This window comes from Callithrix jacchus, chromosome 10 (assembly GCF_049354715.1).
Source record: "Callithrix jacchus isolate 240 chromosome 10, calJac240_pri, whole genome shotgun sequence".
NCBI classification, from domain to species: Eukaryota; Metazoa; Chordata; class Mammalia; order Primates; family Cebidae; genus Callithrix; species Callithrix jacchus.
The window spans coordinates 81,046,097-81,065,585 of NC_133511.1; the positions used below are offsets into that span (position 1 = coordinate 81,046,097).

A 19,489-nucleotide genomic window follows, 5' to 3' on the forward strand; every position below is an offset into this window, starting at 1 on the left:
ATTTTCCTTTTTTGTTCTTTAGTCAAACATATTGAAAAGGGAATAAATGCTTCACGTCATTGTTTCTAGTTTTTCTTTTGTGCCATCTCTTTTAGCCTACTGGCTCACTAGGTTCCAGAAATATACCTTCTCAGTAATGATAATAATGATGGAAATAATGATGGTGAAAGCTAACGAACGCTTGTTGAGCCTCTCACTGTGCTAAGTACGTGACCTGCTGTATTTCATTTTCTGCATCTCCCTTAGCATAGCTGACCACAGAGCTGAGCACATAGCAGACTTATAGGACATGAAAATAATAACAGCTACTGTTTATTTAGCTCTTACATTGGCCGTATACTTCCACATTCCTAATCTCATGTCGTCATTATAGTAGCTCTTTAAAATAGATATTATTATCCTAAGTTACAGATGACGAGAGGAAGCTCAACGTCAATGTATTAAAATTTATCCCACTCATTCTTTCAACAGATGTGTAGAATGCAGGCTAAGTGCCTGGACCTTGGCTCAGTGCCAGGAACACATGTGGCGCCTGCGCTCAAGACGTTCACAGGCAACAGCAGCAAGTCTCTGGAATTATCTAGTGCCCTAGTTTATTCTGGGCTCCTACCTCCCCACACTTTTCAGATTGAGCATTTTCTTCTTTCTTCCCAGCATTATAAGGGGTGCTTTGTGTTCACCCACATCACTATTAAAGTGCTCCTCCTCCATTCTTTTCTATGGGGGCCCCTTGTAATCATAGAGTAAGAGTCTTCTGTTGATGTGCCCAGGCAAAGGTGAAGAATCTACATGTTCCTCAGGAGGTCTTACTCTTGGGCTTGGAGGAGTTGGCAGAGAGAGAGAAATGAAACAGAGACAGTGTGTGCAAAAAGGCCTCCAGGAGCACAGCAGGGACAAGGTGAGGGAGAAAAAGACAATCGAGGGTAGATGGTTTTGGTTCAAATGTGAGGCACAGGGGAGCTAGGTGCATCCTCAGTGCTAGGATTGAGGGTCCCAAGAAACTGGCTTACTTTTATTCATTAGGATGCTTTTGTCTGTATAGAATAAAAACCCCCACTCAGACTGACTTAAACAATAAGAGCTTTTATTTTCTTAGATAATAAGAAGCTTAGAGCTGGGCTAGACTCCAGCATTAGTTGATTCAGTGGCTTGGTGATCAAGAACCCAGCATTTTTGCATTTTTTTTCTTGGTGTGCTAACTTTGTTCTTCAGCTAGGGCATCCCATGATTGTAAGACAGTCTTCAACAGCAACGAAGTGGATAGGCTTCCTTGTTCAAGTCCAACAGGAGAGATACTGTCTCATCTTGTAGCTCTCTGTTGCAAGAAAAAAAAAAAACACTTTTCTGTTGGGAGAAAAAAATACTTTTCCTAGTAGCAATGCTGTCATGGCTCATTGGCCTAAACTGAGTCACATGCTTATTTCTGAACCAATTACTGGCAATTTGGGTGCAGTTACATCATCTGCAGTGGAATGGATTTGAGAAAGCAGCCACTATGCCAATAACAGGGTCACATTTTCCAGTACAGACTTAAGCATAATCACAGTGAATAACCCAGTTCTACAGTGGCAATAGCCAGCTAATTAGAATGTAGAATTGCCAAATTTAGCAAGTAATACAGGATGCCCAGTTAAATGTGAATCTCAGGTAAACCATAGATACTTTTCAAGTACAACTATGTCCTATGGAGTACCTGTGAGCTGTGTGCCCCAATGTTTGATACATACCAAAATAAGTCAGGCAAATATTTGGCAATTGGAATAAGAAAACATTTTAGATATATAAAGTGGGCCAAGGACTTAGAAACAAGATCAAATCTGGGTTCTGCCGTACTCATGTGAAGACAGTGGAGTATAAACTGGTTCCAAAGGAGAAGAGGGCTAAGAGGACTTACCTCTTTGCCTGTTTTGGTTCCTTACGGCCTGGATCTGGGAGAGAAGGTGATTGCACCTCTTCTCTTAGGGCCTCGTTGTGCCACCCGACCCTCTCTTTTCAGGATCACGACTGCTGCCAGCAGGCCTTGCTGCAGATTGGGATCAACATGATGGCGCTGCCTGGAGGTTGCCACCAGGACTCCATCACCCTGCCAGGTCAGCGGTAAGTCCTACAGCTGTCACTCCAGGCAAGTGCTGCCCCATCTAAACCCTGACTAAGGCCCAGCCCCAGCATCCTGAGGCTGCATGCATTTTTCTGGGGAGGAAGCTGAGGATAAGTCTTTCTCCCCAGGAAAATGGGGATGCCATGTTCACTCAGCAAATATGAATAGCACTGGGCCCTGGGACATGGAGAAATCAGGCACATCCCAGTCCCCAGTAAGCTGAAGTCTAATGCTGAGGCCCACTATGAAACAAATAATTGAGTGGAGTAGCCTAGTAAGATGGAGGACCCCAGAGGAGGCTCCTGATCCTGCCTGGCTAGGGGGCTGGAGCCGCTGGGGGTCCTTGGCATTAGTGCAGGCCCTATCTGAGCTTTTTGGAAGGTGTCAGTCTGCCCTTGAATGTCTTTTCCTTTGTCCAGAGCACCAAGGAGATAACTGAGCATAGAGGTGATCCTTAGGAAGTGCTTGTCATTCTGAGTTGAACAACGACAGAGGGTGGGAAAGGTATATACTGAGCATAAGGTAAAGCCTGGATGATGAGGTGAGAGGGGCTTGAAAACATCTTGTCTGAAGAAGGAGATACTTGGGGCCACCAGAGGTGCCTGCAGACAGATGGAAGATGTGGCAAAGCAGGTGCAGGTTTGATGTGGCTGGTCCTGGAGCCTGAACCTGAGCCAGTGTTGGAAGTGCCAGGGTGCTAGAGCTTTGCTGACCAACTGTCCCAGTTTGCCGGGGCCTGTACTGATTTGGGTATGAAAGTTCTGTGGCCCTGGAAACTCCTGGCAAACCTGGAAAATTGGTCAATGTAATGTAGGTTTGGTCTATGGAGGAGCTCAGCAACCTCAGAGTGCTTAGGGCTTCTGCCTAGCCTGATTTATTCATTTATTTTTTTGCTGAGACATTTTGATTGGGTTATTTTGAGGCAACAAAACCCAAGTCACTTTTGTAAAACCATTAAGCCATTGTTTTATGTTGTAATGTTCTGTGTTATATATTGCATGTATCAGTGACATTTTATTTTTATCCTTAACCCTCCGTCTGAATTACTTGGGATTTCATCTTATTGTGTCATTAATTTCAATATTGTTTGTTTGGTTATTATTTGTTTTTGGGTATGTGTTGCTTTTAAAATCAGAAAAAAAAATTATTTGTTAAAAGTCTACTGGAACTGATTTAACCTCTGTGTACACACCAGTCTGCTTCCCCAAATCCATCATTATGAAGAGGTTTTAGGATTTGACACAGTTCATTCGAGTTCCTGAGGACTCAGAGCATGGTTAGAAATCCCAGCTGAATTTCCTCTGCAGCTGGAAGCCAAGAATAAGATATCATATAGGGATCCAATTATCTTTGCACATAGCACCTCTAAGGTGGATCTCAGAGATGGTGAGATACAGACCTGTCAGAATATATGTGGTTTTTTATTTTTTATTTTTATTTTATTTTTTAAAATTTTTTATTGCATTTTAGGTTTGGGGTACATGTGCAGAACATGCAAGACAGTTGCATAGGTACACACATGGCAGTGGGTTTTGCTTCCTTTCTCCCCTTCACCCACATTTGGCATTTCTCCCCAGGCTATCCCTCCCCAGCTCCCCCTCCCGCTGACCCTCCCCCTTTTCCCCCAATAGACCCCAGTGTTTAGTACTCCCTTCCCTGTGTCCATGTGTTCTCATTTTGCATCACCCACCTATGAGTGAGAATATGCGGTATTTCATTTTCTGTTCTTGTGTCAGTTTGCTGAGAATTATGTTCTCCAGATTCATCCATGTCCCTACAAACGACACAAACTCATCATTTCTGATTGCTGCATAATATTTCATGGTGTATATGCGCCACATTTTCCCAATCCAGTCTATCATCAATGGGCATTTGGGTTGATTCCAGGTCTTTGCTATTGTAAACAGTGCTGCAATGAACATTCGTGTGCATGTGTCCTTATAGTAGAACGATATATAGTCCTTTGGATATATACCCAGTAATGGGATTGCTGGGTCAAATGGAATTTCTATTTCTAAGGCCTTGAGGAATCGCCACACTGTCTTCCACAATGGTTGAACTAGTTTACACTCCCACCAACAGTGTAAAAGTGTTCCTTTTTCTCCAAATCCTCTCCAACATCTATTGTCTCCAGATTTTTTAATGATCGCCATTCTAACTGGTGTGAGATGGTATCTCAATGTGGTTTTGATTTGCATCTCTCTGATGAACAGTGACGATGAGCATTTTTTCATATGTTTGTTGGCCTCATATATGTCTTCTTTCGTAAAGTGTCTTTTCATATCCTTTGCCCACTTTTGAATGGGCTTGTTTGTTTTTTTCCTGTAAATCTGTTTGAGTTCTTTGTAAATTCTGGATATCAGCCCTTTGTCAGATGGGTAAACTGCAAAAATTTTTTCCCATTCTGTTGGTTGCCGATTCACTCTAGTGACTGTTTCTTTTGCCATGCAGAAGCTGTGGAGTTTCATTAGGTCCCATTTGTCTATTTTGGCTTTTGTTGCCAATGCTTTTGGTGTTTTGTTCATGAAGTTCTTGCCTACTCCTATGTCCTGGATGGTTTTGCCTAGATTTCCTTCTAGGGTTTTTATGGTGCCAGGTCTTATGTTTAAGTCTTTAATCCATCTGGAGTTAATTTTGGTGTAAGGTGTCAGGAAGGGGTCCAGTTTCTGCTTTCTGCACATGGCTAGCCAGTTTTCCCAACACGATTTATTAAACAGGGAATCCTTTTCCCATTGCTTGTTTTTGTCAGGTTTATCAAAGATTGTATGGTTGTAGATATGTTGTGTTGCCTCCGATGCCTCCGTTTTGTTCCATTGGTCTATGTCTCTGTTTTGGTACCAGTACCATGCTGTTTTGATTACTGTAGCCTTGTAGTATAGTTTGAAATCCGGTAGTGTGATGCCCCCCCGCTGTGTTCTTTTTGCTTAGGATTGACTTGGCTATGTGGGCTCTCTTTTGGTTCCATATGAAGTTCATGGTGGTTTTTTCCAGTTCTGTGAAGAAAGTCAATGGTAGCTTGATGGGGATAGCATTGAATCTGTAAATTACTTTGGGCAGTATAGCCATTTTCATAATATTAATTCTTCCTAACCATGAACATGGAATGTTTCTCCATCTGTTTGTGTCCTCTCTTATTTCGTTGAGCAGTGTTTTGTAATTTTCCTTGAAGAGGTCCCTTACGTTCCTTGTGAGTTGTATTCCTAGGTATTATATTCTCTTTGTAGCAATTATGAATGGCAGTTCGTTCTTGATTTGGCTCTCTTTAAGTCTGTTATTGGTGTAGAGGAATGCTGGTGATTTTTGCACATTGATTTTATATCCTGAGACTTTGCTGAAGTTGCTTATCAGTTTCAGGAGTTTTTGGGCTGAGGCGATGGGGTCTTCTAGGTATACTATCATGTCGTCTGCAAATAGAGACAATTTGGCTTCCTCCTTTCCTATTTGAATACCCTTTATTTCTTTTTCTTGCCTGATTGCTCTGGCTAGAACTTCCAGAACTATATTGAATAGGAGTGGTGAGAGAGGGCATCCTTGTCTAGTGCCAGATTTCAAAGGGAATGCTTCCAGTTTTTGCCCATTCAGTATGATATTGGCTGTTGGTTTGTCGTAAATAGCTTTTATTACCTTGAGATACGTTCCATCGATACCGAGTTTATTGAGGGTTTTTAGCATAAAGGGCTGTTGAATTTTGTCGAATGCCTTCTCTGCATCAGTTGAGGTAATCATGTGGTTTTTGTTTTTGGTTCTGTTTATGTGGTGAATTATGTTGATAGACTTGCGTATGTTGAACCAGCCTTGAATCCCCGGGATGAATCCTACTTGATCATGATGGATAAGTTTTTTGATTTGCTGTTGCAATCGGCTTGCCAATATTTTATTGAAGATTTTTGCATCTATGTTCATCATGGATATTGGCCTGAAGTTTTCTTTTCTTGTTGGGTCTCTGCCGGGTTTTGGTATCAGGATGATATTGATCTCATAAAATGATTTGGGAAGGATTCCCTCTTTTTGGATTATTTGGAATAGTTTCAGAAAGAATGGTACCAGCTCCTCTTTGTGTGTCTGGTAGAATTCGGCTGTGAACCCATCTGGACCTGGGCTTTTTTTTGTGTGGTGGGCTCTTAATTGCTGCCTCAACTTTTGACCTTGTTATTGGTCTATTCATAGTTTCAGCTTCCTCCTGGTTTAGGCTTGGGAGGACATAGGAGTCCACGAATTTATCCATTTCTTCCAGGTTTACTAGTTTATGTGCATAGAGTTGTTTGTAATATTCTCTGATGATGGTTTGAATTTCTGTGGAATCTGTGGTGATTTCCCCTTTATCATTTTTTATTGCATCTATTTGGTTGTTCTCTCTTTTCTTTTTTATCAGTCTGGCTAGTGGTCTGTCTATTTTGTTGATCTTTTCAAAAAACCAGCTCTTGGATTTATTGATTTTTTGAAGGGTTTTTCGTGTCTCTATCTTCTTCAGTTCAGCTCTGATCTTAGCTATTTCTTGTCTTCTGCTGGGATTTGAGTTTTTTTGATCTTGCTCCTCTAGCTCTTTCAATTTTGACGATAGGGTGTCAATTTTGGATCTCTCCATTCTCCCCATATGGGCACTTATTGCTATATATTTTCCTCTAGAGACTGCTTCAAATGTGTCCCAGAGATTCTGGCATGTTGTGTCTTCGTTCTCATTGGTTTTGAAGAACTTTTTTATTTCTGCCTTCATTTCATTGTTTATCCAGTCAACATTCAAGAGTGAGTGGCAGTTTTCATGAAGCTCTGCGGTTCTGGGTTGGTTTCTGAATTCTGAGTTCTAACTTGATTGCACTATGGTCTGAGAGACTGTTTGTTATGATTTCAGTTGTTTTGCATTTGCTGAGGAGTGCTTTACTTCCAATTATGTGGTCAATTTTAGAGTAGGTGTGATGTGGTGCTGAAAAGAATGTATATTCTGTGGATTTGGGGTGGAGAGTTCTGTAAATGTCTATCAGGTTTGCTTGCTCCATGTCTGAGTTCAAGCCCTGGATATCCTTGTTGATTTTCTGTCTGGTTGATATGTCTAATATTGACAGTGGAGTGTTAAAGTCTCCCACTATTATTGTGTGGGAGTCTAAGTCTCTTTGTAAGTCATTAAGAACTTGCTTTATGTATCTGGGTGCTCCTGTATTGGGTCCATATATATTTAGGATCGTTAGCTCTTCTTGTTGTATCAATCCTTTTACCATTATGTAATGGCCTTCTTTGTCTCTTTTGATCTTTGTTGCTTTAAAGTCTATTTTATCAGAGACGAGAATTGCAACTCCTGCATTTTTTTGCTCTCCATTTGCTTGGTAAATCTTCCTCCATCCCTTTATTTTGAGCCTTTGTGTATCCTTGCATGTGAGATGGGTTTCCTGGATACAGCACACTGATGGGTTTTGGATTTTTATCCAATTTGCCAGTCTGTGTCTTTTGATTGGTGCATTTAGTCCATTTACGTTTAGGGTTAATATTGTTATGTGTGAATTTGCTACTGCCATTTTGATGCTAGCTGGCTGTTTTGCCCATTAGTTGTTGTAGATTCTTCATTATGTTGATGCTCTTTAGCATTTAGTGTGATTTTGGAATGGCTGGTACTGGTTGTTCCTTTCTATGTGTAGCGCCTCTTTCAGGAGCTCTTGTAAAGCAGGCCTGGTGGTGACAAAATCTCTGAGTACTTGCTTGTTCGCAAAGGATTTTATTTTTCTTTCACTTCTGAAGCTCAGTTTGGCTGGATATGCAATTCTGGGTTGAAAGTTCTTTTCTTTAAGGATGTTGAATATTGGCCCCCCACTGTCTTCTGGCTTGTAGTGTTTCTGCCGAGAGATCTGCTGTGAGTCTGATGGGCTTCCCTTTGTGGGTGACCCGACCTTTCTCTCTGGCTGCCCTTAGTATTTTCTCCTTTATTTCAACCTTGTTGAATCTGACGATTATGTGCCTTGGGATTGCTCTTCTTGCAGAATATCTTTGTGGTGTTCTCTGTATTTTCTGCATTTGAGTGTTGGCCTGCCTTGCTAGGTGGGGGAAATTTTCCTGGATAATGTTCTGAAGAGTATTTTCCAGCTGGAATTCATTCTGTTCATCACATGCTGGTACACCTATGAAACGTAGGTTAGGTCTCTTCACATAGTCCCAAATTTCTTGGAGACTTTGTTCATTCCTTTTTGTGCTTTTTTTCTCTGATCTTGGTTTCTTGTTCTATTTCATTGAGTTGATCTTCGACTTCTGATATTCTTTCTTCTGCTTGGTCAGTTTGGCTGTTGAAACTTGTGCATGCTTCGCAAAGTTCTCGTATTGTGTTTTTCAGCTCCTTTAATTTATTCATATTCCTCTCTAAGGTATCCATTCTTGTTATCATTTCCTCAAATCTTTTATCAAATCTCTTTTCAAGGTTCTTAGTTTCTTTGCATTGATTTAAAACATGTTCTTTTAGCTCACAAAAGTTTCTCATTATCCACCTTCTGAAGTCTAATTCCGTCATTTCGTCAGTCATTCTCCATCCAGCTTTGTTCCCTTGCTGGTGAGGAGTTTTGGTCCTTTCCAGGAGGTGAGGTGTTCTGGTTTCGGGTGTTTTCCTCCTTTTTGCGCTGGTTTCTTCCCATCTTTTTGGATTTATCCACCTGTCGTCTGTGTAGTTGCTGACTTTTCTATTGGGTCTCTGAGTGAACACCCAGATTGTTGATGATGAAGTATTTCTGTTACTTGGTTTTCCTTCTACCAGTCTAGCCCCTCCACTGTACAACTGCTGGGGTCCACTCCAGGCCCTGTTTGTCTGGGGTGCACCTATAGCAGCTGCGTAACAGTGAGGGATGCTACCAGTTTCTTTTTCTGCTATATTTGTCCCAGAATGATGCCTGCCAAATGTCAGTCTTCTGGATATAGAGGGGTCAGGGAGCTGCTTGAGGAGACAGTCTGTACTTTATAGGAGCTCAAGTGCTGAGCTGTGAGCTCTGTTGTTCAATCAGGCTATTAGGCTGCTACGTTTAATTCTGCTGCAACAGAACTCATAAAACTTTTTTTCTCACATGCTCTGTCTCAGGGGAGTTGGGGCTTTCTTTGTGAGTGTTTGTTGTGCTGTCCTGCCCAGCTAGGAGGCAGTCTAGTCACTATTTGCCTGACGAGGCTCCGCCCTGCTGGTGTGAGGTTCGCCCTGTTACTGCAGGCTCTGCCCTTCTGCTGCGGTCTCTGCCCTGCTGCCATGGGCTACGTCCTGCAGAGTCTCTCTGTTGTAGTGGGTTGCCTCGGCAATGGCAGGCTGTGTCAGCAATGGGCGTGTACCTCAGTAGGGGCAGATTGCCTCGGTAATGGCGGATGACCCTTTCCCACGGAGCTGCACCATACTGGGTTCAGCTGTGCCCTAAGGGAACCTTTCCACCGGGAGCGTTTGGAATCTCCGTTTTGTTTGTCCCTCTGCGCTCAAAACGCTGTTTTCCTGGAATCTCCTGGGCTGGCTCTCTGTCCAAGTCCCATTCGGTCTCAAGTTCAGCCCTCTCAAGTCTCAGATTGCCGGTTCAACAGGGCACCCAGACCAGTGCGCTTTGTGCAGAGCACTGTGTAGCGCCACTGCGCTACAGCGCCGGCCGCCGGCCGCACCATCTGCCGGCTGCACCAGCCAAAACCTCTGCCTGGCGTCCCACATCTCTTTTATACCTGGGGATTTCCCCGTTCTGTGGGCAACAAAGATCCGTGTGGAAATGCGGCCCTGACTCACCCTCTCCGCGCATTCACCAGGAGCTTCAATCCTGGGTTGTTCTCACTGTGCCATCTTGAGTCCTCTTATATGTGGTTTTTTAAAAGATGGGGCCTGCCCCAGCCTCATGAAAGCCTAATGGCCTTTCATGAGGCAGGGAGGTGGGGTCAGCTTTGGTCACATGACTGCCTGGCTTCAATGTTGAGCTATACTTCTTACTTGCTTTGTGGTCTGTGCAAGTTTCTGAACTCTGTTATCTGCTCCTCATTCTCCTCATGTAGAAAATGGGATAATGATAGTACCTGCTTCATAGTGTTAATGTGAGGATTAAATAAATTTATATATGCAAAGTGTTTGTCACACACTGAAAGCTGCATATGCAGAACCATTACTTATTGAATGCCTGCTGCTGTGTGGTAGAGCTCTTCACATAGGTGATCTGGGGAAATTCTTCCAGAAATCCTTCTCCTGACCCCTTACCCTCAGCAAGTAACCTGACTGAGAAAAAGAAATCACAGACAGACACTCTCAACAGCCTAGTATTTTAAGCCAGGGAAAAGTAAAACTATCCTGGTTCAAGTGAAGTCTGAGTTTTCCCTGCCCAGACAGTAGATTGGGAACTGTGTAGCCAGGTGGGTAGCAGCAGCTCCGGCCATAGGGCTTTAGGATCCCTCCAAAGACCCTTTGTAGTCCTGGTATGGTCAGATCTAAACCTGTTCGGGGGTTGGGGAAGTCATCATCAGGATGTTTAAGAGAGTGGTTAGGACTGCAAATGGCTCCAACTTGGTTCTTGGTTCTGCTACAGAGTAGCTATAACTTTGAGCTTCAGTTTCTTCATGTATGAGATGAGGATAATTTATACATGCATCGTTGGGCTGTTAGGAGCATGTTATGTATGAAGCATCTGCCTGGAGCATAGGACCTGCTTAATCAACACTGATTTCTCCTGCTTTTCAGGAGGAATAGGTGCTCTGAGTAGATCATGAGGGGCAAAGATTAGATCCTGGACCATTTTAGGCCACTGAGAACCACTGACCTATCTCTCCTTCTCTCTCTCCCACTTCCAACCTCTTTAGAAGTTTTAAGTTTATAGGAAATTAGATTACATTAAAATGATTGAGGAATCAAATTATTAGGAAGCAAGGCATGATTTCTAACTGATGTTGCACAGCAAATATGTTGGAAGGAAAACACCAGACTGACTTAAGATCAGGAGTTATGACTGGCCATAAAAGCTGCAGCTTGTGAAATGTTTTTTTTTTTTTTTTTACAATGTCTTCATCCTTGCAGTTCTGATAGGGCAGGGTGAGCAACAGAAAGAGAGTGTGGTATTTCCTTTAATATGTTCACAGCCTGACATTGCCAGGCCTCGCCAGAACACTGAGGGAATAGAATCCCTGGACCTAGCAACCTGTTAATTGTGTATGTTCTGGGGGCATGAGCATGTTCCACATTCACAGAGAAGGCACATGTGTATCTACAGGATGTCAGAAGTGTTACTTTGCCTACTATGCAATCTAAAGCAGCATAATAGGCAGATAGTAGCAGCCACTTCTTTCCTCCTGTTCCAAGCTGCAGAGGCCTCTCTCATGGGGAATAATACCATGGTTATTGTCTCCAGATAAATAATTAATGCTGGATAATTGACTTCTTTCTGTTGTATTCCACTGAAACTGAATTTAATTTTGCAGTGCTATTGTTCACCTCAGTACAAAAATAAATAAATAAACAAGTATTACCAAGTTGCATGGAAGCATCCAGCAGCCTGGGTAAATCATATGCATGAGGACATTGGTATTTGAGACCCTTGTGAGTAAATAGCAGCATGAAGGGCTGTTCTAGGTACAGATTCCTAGGAGAGAGTAGAAGTCAGAGAGTCACAGTCCCTGGGCCAGGGGTTGGTTCCTTTGCTGAACTGGCAGGAGTGGTGGGAAGTGGTCTGACAGGATGTGGTGGTTCTCAACTCTGTATCTGAGTCTCCTGGGATGCTTTCATATTTAAAAACAAGAAAATAAGCAAAAGAACAAAACTCTACTCTTGGAATCTCTTTTGTGGGCCTAAGTGTTTGAAAGCATGTAGACCTTGGAATCAGACTTGGGTTCAAATCCCAGTTCACTTCCTACCAGTTCTGTGATCTTGAGTGGCTGCTTAAGCTGTCTATGCATGTGTTTTTCCTTCAGCATAGTGGCAATGACAGTTGCATTAAAAGGTAGTAAAGTGCTTGGATCCAGGAAGGAAAGCCTCTATAGAGCCTCAGGATGCCTTGCAGTATATAAGCCTCACTTTCCCAGGTCATATAAATCAGTGGTCTGCACCCCTGGTCCTCAGCCTGTTAGGAACTGGGCTGTACAGCAGAAAGTGAGTGGCCAGCAAGAAAAAGCATTACTTCCTGAGCTCCACCTCCTGTTAGATCAGAGAAATCATTAGATCATTAGATTCTCATAGGAGAGCGAACCCTACTATGAACTGCTGGCGTGAGGGATTTAGGATGCATGTTCCTTACGAGAATGTAATACCCATTCCCCACTGCCCCACTGAATGGAAAAATTGTCTTTCACTAAACCAGTCCCTGGTGCCAAAAATCCCTGGTGCCAAAAAGGTTGGGGACTGCTGGTATAAATAACAGTAATATTTATACTCCCTCTCCCCACAAGTAGTGAAAATAATGCAATCTCAGGCCTGAGTACTTCCCTGCGGGGCTGGGGGCGGGGCAAGATTTATTGATGGAAGTGAAGGAGGCCAGAGATGAGCTTCCTGGATAGCAGGAGACTGTGGCTGCTGTGTCCCTAGCTGGTCTTCATTTGCTCCATGGTCTCTGGGCTCCTATCTTTCCATCTGGGATGTTGATCTTCTTGCTGTTTCTGGGCATGGTGGTGGGGCTGCTGGAACCTAGCCATAGGGTCAGCATGTTGGCTCTGGGCTTCACACTCCCAGGGTTGTGCCCTCTGCCATCACAGTCTGGCCCTCATGTTCTGCCAGGATCCAGATGACACAACCCTTTGGTATAACTGTCTTTATGGGAAGGCTCCTGGCAGGCAAGCTGGAGGCCAGGGTCCACACAGTGCTGGGTCCAGATGTCCCCTTCCTTCTATAACTTATCTAGCTCAGAAATCAATCTATGGCATTTAGAATTTTTCACTCTCAGTCCTTGCCAGTGAAGAGTCAGGGTGGCAATATTGATTAACAGGCTGGCCTTTGCAAACCCTCATAACAAAGTTGGCTTATGGTTTCAAGCAGTTGTTATGGGCTGGGTACTTCACATAGCTACTCATTTAGTCTTCACTATGACCCATGTCTATCATTATTATTGTGTACATTTTGTAAACGATAGGTTGAGTTCTCTGGGAAACAGCTTTGAGGTGGAGTTTAGAGTTCAGAGTGGTTTTTAGGAGACATCTTTGGGACCAATGCCCATGGAAGGGAAAGGAAGGAAGCAGGACTGGGCAGAGGGCAAGGTTCAGCCACAAAACTTGGCTCAATGATGTCAACTGATCTCTCAGGGGAGTTTTGGAATCAGAGTTGTTGTCCATTGGCCAAAATTTCCAGGGCCTTTATGTCCCACCTTAATCTGTCATTGGAGTGTGTTTAAAAAATATTTTAAACTGGGAAGTCATTAGGCTGGGGCTGCTTCAACACTTTAGGTTTCTACATAGCAAACTGAAGCCCAACATTAACAGTAGAATGAAACTACAAACTTTACTGATCAGAGATCAACTAACTTCTAACTAGGAACTTTCTCCTTTAATCATTAGACATGTTTTCTTTGTTTTCCTTTTGTGTTCAGCCCATAAAAGTTTGCTGCCCATGCTGCTTCAGAGGAGCTCTCCAACTTCTTCTGGTTCTGAGTGCTGCCTGATTCATGAATTGTTTTTTGCTGAAATAGACTCTGTTAAATTTATTTTGTCTAAAACTTTTAGACATCCTTTAGAAGGATGTGATCTTAGGTGAGATGGCTCTAAGAACATCTGGAGGGCCTGAAAGCTGAAGGCAGTTGGCTAATGATACTCCCAGCAGCTAGGGCAATACCTTCTGCCAAAAAGAGGAATCTGGGAAGCACATCACAATGTCTATCCCATGAGGGAACTGAGCCTTGAGGAGGTGAAGTTACTTGCTCAAGAACAGAACCGACAGGTAAAGAGCTAGCATATGTGTTTCTATATGTTGCTTAAACCTCAGTGCTAAGTAGTACTCTCACAAGTCTCTGTCTTTTCCATAAACAGATCATTTACTCATTTATGCAGGTAGCTGTTTATTCATTAGCTTTCAACAAAGTTCTTCTATAAATATTTACGGAGCACAGGTCATCCGCCTTTTATGGTGCTCTGTGCTTGAGGATGTGATGGTGATGTAGTTGAACATTGTCTCCTATCTTCATAGAACTCAGTCTTTATTCACTGACTTCTCTTTTGGCTTGATCAGGCCTGGATTTGTAGCAAGTATACAATTTGGGGCTTTCATCTGTGACCTCTCCTTGTGAGTGAAACACTTTTTCACATTGTTTCCATTCAGCTTTGAGTATGAGATGATCCTGGACTGGATGTAGCTGCAGCTTGTGGCAGGCAGCCTCCTGGTTGCCCATGGCTAGTTGGGGAGATAACCAGCTTCCCTGAGCCAGTGGGTGCCATTGCAGGCCAGCCTGTCTCCATGTAGATAATGGCTTGCATATGTGTTCCTCTGTTCTGTGGCCAGTTTTCTGCTGCTGGGTCATTTTCTATGCCTGTGGTGAGATGTGCAGACTGTAATTGTGAATGGGATAACTGGATATTTTTCTGTTGTTTAAGCTGAAAAGAAGGCCAATCAAAGCTAAAATTGAATTCCATCCTTTCTCCCATTTCCAAACAGAAATCCACAGAAATATAGGGTGTGACCCTGAGAAGGCAGGGGGACAATGATTCAACAGTTATTTTTAATAAGAGAGGTAGGATTAAAATTTTTGTACAGTGCTGGGAACAGAGATCATAGAGGCATTGGGTGTTGTTGCTAGAGTTTCTCCAGAGTTCATTTATGCCATCCCTTCACTATAAGATGGGGAAACTGAGGCCTGGAGAGGAGAATGCAACTGTTACAATACTCTTCAGGCTGCTTTCCCACCTTTTGGAGTCCTGCCTCCCCTAGGTTATGTTTCTTAAATTAATGCTCACTCAGCCTTCAGTAAATCTTATGAGCTCTGTGTCCCTACCTCAGTGGAGTTCTCATATAGCAATTATCTAAAATAGAGAAATCAATTTCATTCATTCATTTGAATGAAATTTACTTTGAACCAAGAACTTACTTTGAGCCAAGCCTGGGGTAGACCAATAGTGATTTATGTATCTGTCTGTATCTGTCCTCTTTTCTATTCAGGGATAAATGTCATGAGGGCCAAAGGGCTGAATTCATATTTGATTCATATTTATGCTCCCAACTATGATTAGAATGCACACAGTAGGAGCTTAATAAGTGATTGTTGAATAATAAATATTTACTAACTGTTTGATAAATGATGAACTCTTGGCTAGGGAGTCTCAGGTGATGGTGAGAAATTAAATTAAATAGCTTGGATTGTGATTTTTTTCTCTAAGACACTCTTCTGTCTCCAGCAAGCTATTCTCAATTTTTTAGTATAAAATTGCTGTTTGGAGGGAAAGGATAAGCCAGAGATTTATCCTGATTAATTTAAATAATCTCTCTGAGTGGGAGCCAAAGATTTAATTGGTTGAAGGAGTCAGAGAGTTGAAGAGACTTTGTTTTCTTCTAATGAAGAATAATTAAGAAGTATTTTTAGTCTTTGCATTTAAGTTCACTGGGGAAAATGTGTGCAATCTCATCATCAAATCCCCTGCAGAAAAGCACAGTGCAGTGAGGAGCATGGACCAGCCTTCCACTAACATTCTGTGTGTCCCTTGGACAATTTTTCTCCCTCTCTGAGCCTTAGTTTCTTCATCTGAGGATGAGGAAGTAGACAAAAGTATCCCCAGGGACTCTTCCAGCTTTAACATTCTAGAAGTCTATGAGTGAGTTTCGAATGGTCTTGTCCTTCTCTAGACAAAAATAACCCACTTTAGTGCCACAGGGCTAGGAAAGCAAACCCATTGACTAAAGCAAGTTCTTCTCATTTTTTCCTATAAAATGCACAAAGGAGTCTAGTGTTTGCCTTGTGGTTGGGATGGAAATTTCAAGGCATAGTAGTTTGGGAGTCCTCCTAGCATCTGAGAATGTGCCCTTTTCAGGTTTTATAGAAGTCCCTTGGTATATCCAAGAGAAGTATTCTATGGTGGGGTTGTGGGGTGGCTTAGGGTGTCCTGCCTTGGTGGAATATAATACAGATAAACCCATGGATCCTAGCACTCTAACATTCTTCAAATTTGACCCATTGATTTTCAACTTTACCCCACCCCTCTGGCTACACTTAGCAACTTGCCATTTTCCCAGCACATGAGTACATGGTTCTACTTCTTTGCACATGGCATTTCTTCTGTCAGAAACTCTATCCTCTTCCAATACTAATGCTTTTCATGGCAAACTTGAGGAAATCCTTTAAGAAGCGGCCTGGGAAACCTACTGAGATATCCTGGCTTGGGTTACATATCCCTTCTCTGTGCTCCCTTAACCCTCCATGTTAACTTCAAAATGCCATATGCAGCACAGTGAGCCATAATTGTTTGTTTACAATTATTTAGTAAATCTTTACAGAGTGCCTATGAAGTACTGGGCACTGTTGTAGGTAGAGGGAGATGTCACTGTGCAATAAAGAATCCTGCCCTCATGGGGATCATATTCTCACATCTCTCCTTTGTAATCCTAGCACCCAGGCCTGGTACCTGGCCCATTTGAGGTGCTTAGTACGTTTTGAAGGCCACTTCCAAGTGTTTATTTACAGAGAACTCCCCACTTCACACAGATGGTAGAATAAAGTAAGGCAGAGAAATCCAAACTCTGGACTTTGAAGATTTTAAAATTAAAGTTCCATTCTAAGTGAAAGGAAATTAAAATGAGCCAAGAAAATAATAGGCATAGATTTCCACAAACTATTGACCCTAGAATTTTGGGGGACATTGGACACCAGATCAGTGGGATAAGCTGAGAATAAGGAGCTGGTACCAGTAGCTGGAAGCCAGGGCATGGATCTTCTTAGCTTGGAAAATTGTTCTCTTTGGGCTCTGCGGGGTCAGGTATAGTAACCTTCTCCCAGTGGTGGGCTTTGGGGAATAAAAAAGGTGGTCCACAAGACAAGGGCAGAGGCAGGGCAAGACCACTGAGGGAATGAGGATCCCCCTAGGCAGTCAGGGTCCCATGAACGTCACTCCCCACTGAATCACTGCTTACATGGTCTTCTGGGCTTCCCTGCTGCTGCTATAAATTCATCAGAGGTCTGTGATGTTGAGGCCAGGGCCAGAAGTTCTATTCTGAATGTTGAAAACACACACCCCAACTTTCCTCAGAAAGAAACCAGACAAGGGTTTGAAAAAAGACTAGACACTCCACCATCTTTATATGATCACACGCTTTAAAGAGGCAGATGTATGTCATGTAAGAGCAGTCTTGCATAGCAGAAAGAGCTCTAGCTTTGGATTTGAGGGTTTGAGTATTAGCTAAATTGCTGAAAACGATCAAAGAGCATAGCATAATAATTAAGAACAAGGCTCTGGTCTCACATTGCCTGGATTTTTTTTTCCACTTATTTACTGTGTGATGTTGGCCTACCAAATCTCAGTTCTGGGAACATCATAAGATTGTTTTGAGGGTTAATTAAACCATTAAGATTGAATCAAGCACTGAGCACACTGCCAAGAATGTAATAAGCACTCAATCAATTCTAGCGTTATTGCCACTATTAACAATGAGGTCTTAGACAAGTTATGTAATGCCTCTAGGCCTCAGTTTCTCCATCTGTAAAATTGGGGGGGTAATCTCCAATCATCAAACCATGGTGAGGCCTGGAGCAGAGGGTTCTTGGCACATTGAAGATGCACTATAGTTGGTAATTCTCCCTTTTTGTTGTGTGGGTTGTTAATTCCTTCTGACTTTGGAACATCCCTGAGGAAATATTGTAGGGAGAACACTATTTTATACTGCAATTTCTTGGTATGAGACTTTGCTACTCCCTTCTCCCATCCTAACTCCACCATGAATAATTCCGGCTTAGAAAAAAAGTCATCCAGCTTGTAGCCTGGTATATGGAGATGATTGTGGTTGCATCTGGCTTTGTGTTTGAGTCTGCCAGACTTCAGAAAGCCCAGATTTTAGGACTCATTCCCCTCATTCCACATGCTCAGAACAGCCTCCCTCAGAATGCAATGAGCAGGGCTACTTGGGGAATAGGCAACTTCTGGGGGCTAAGTAGAAATCCTGGGAGTCACATTCACTGTCTTGGATGCCTTCCTTGTTCCCCAGGCAAGGGGAAAATCTTAATAGCATCAGCTTCAGATTTCAGTTCACCATGGCGACAAAGGAAATCAAACCCGAGTCCTGGCCTCTGGCCCCTCCAGCCCCTTGACTAGAGACCTTATAAGCTCCTGACTGTGGTGGTGGTTTTCCACCATGAAGGGAATGTGACTCACTGCCAGTTCATCTTCCTTGACCTCAATTTTCAATTCCCTTCCTCTGTGTGAGTAATAGGATCAGTTGTTTGTACTTGCAAAGGAAGGATTTCATGCATATTGAGATGGTAGCTCAAAGTTCGTGGCTGAAGACGATTGACCCAGCGGGAGTTGGAAGGAGTTGGGGGAGTAGGCAGCCCCCATCACACAGCCAGAACTGCTCTATTTAACCAGACTTTGCACACTGGGATCAAGCAGCAAATCCAGCAGGAGAGGGGGAGCCCAGAGAGCCAGAGAGTGCATGACAGAGAGTCAGGCAAGCTATGCAATTATGGGATGTTCAGCACTAACACAATCCAAACCTTAATGAGTCGCAGTCCCTAGACTCCGAAAATTGAGAAGAGTGCTTATTATGTGGCGGCACTGTGACCATGGCTGGTATTAGATGGGCTGGTGGTGGGGCCATGTGGGTGGGGTTCACCAGGTCCAGTCTCCTCCCTGAGAAAGCTGGTGCCCTGATTGATGGGCCCCTCTGTAAGGCCTGGCCCCCACTTCTGCTGTGGACTTGTGGTCTCCACTTGTCAGAGGCCATACCCTGTAATCAAACCAAAGGAAAACTAGTTCCTCCTTGGATGTGTTTCCTATCTCAACTAGGACAGCTTCAAGAGAAGCCAAGAGAGTCAGTTTTGATTCTTCCCTCTTTTTCAGTCTCGTATCTTATCCTTTCCCTCCCAGATCATCCGCTTCTTCCTATCCCATGCCATTGCCTTCGTTCAGGCTTCTCTCTTTCTCCCCTCTCTGTTTTATAACTGTCATTTCCCAACAGGCTACACTCCTGCTTAGAATTTAACCTGGCTGTGATTCATTTTTTACTCATTCTTCGTACAATTGTTGTCACTTTCCTGTTCTAAAATGCTTTTGGTGGCTCCAAATTGCCTTCAGAATTGAATCAACATCGCTATTCATGGCATTCAAGGTCTTTGATCAACTAGTCCCTGTTTCTCTTTTCAGACCCCCTCCTGCCCCTCCCTCAGAGGTCCCTGATGTTACAGTCTAGTGAAACTTCTTGCCGTATGACTTTCTGGCCATATGCCTCTGGGCCTTTGTACCTAGTGTCTCCCCTATGTGGAAGTGCTTTTGCCTTTGTCATCTTGGCCAACTCCCCTCCTCTAAGAA

General features: G+C 43.1%; 1 protein-coding gene across 3 annotated transcripts in view; it reads left to right on the top strand.

Annotated features, from left to right (window-relative positions):
- INSC (INSC spindle orientation adaptor protein) overlaps window positions 1-19,489 on the top strand; it is a 140,139-nt gene that overhangs the window by 33,844 nt on the left and 86,806 nt on the right. For all 3 annotated transcript variants that reach the window (XM_035265911.3, XM_009007722.5, XM_035265908.3), the window contains exon 2: window positions 1,997-2,097. In XM_035265911.3, the coding sequence (XP_035121802.1) occupies window positions 1,997-2,097 (101 nt within the window). The remainder of the gene's footprint in view (window positions 1-1,996; window positions 2,098-19,489) is intronic.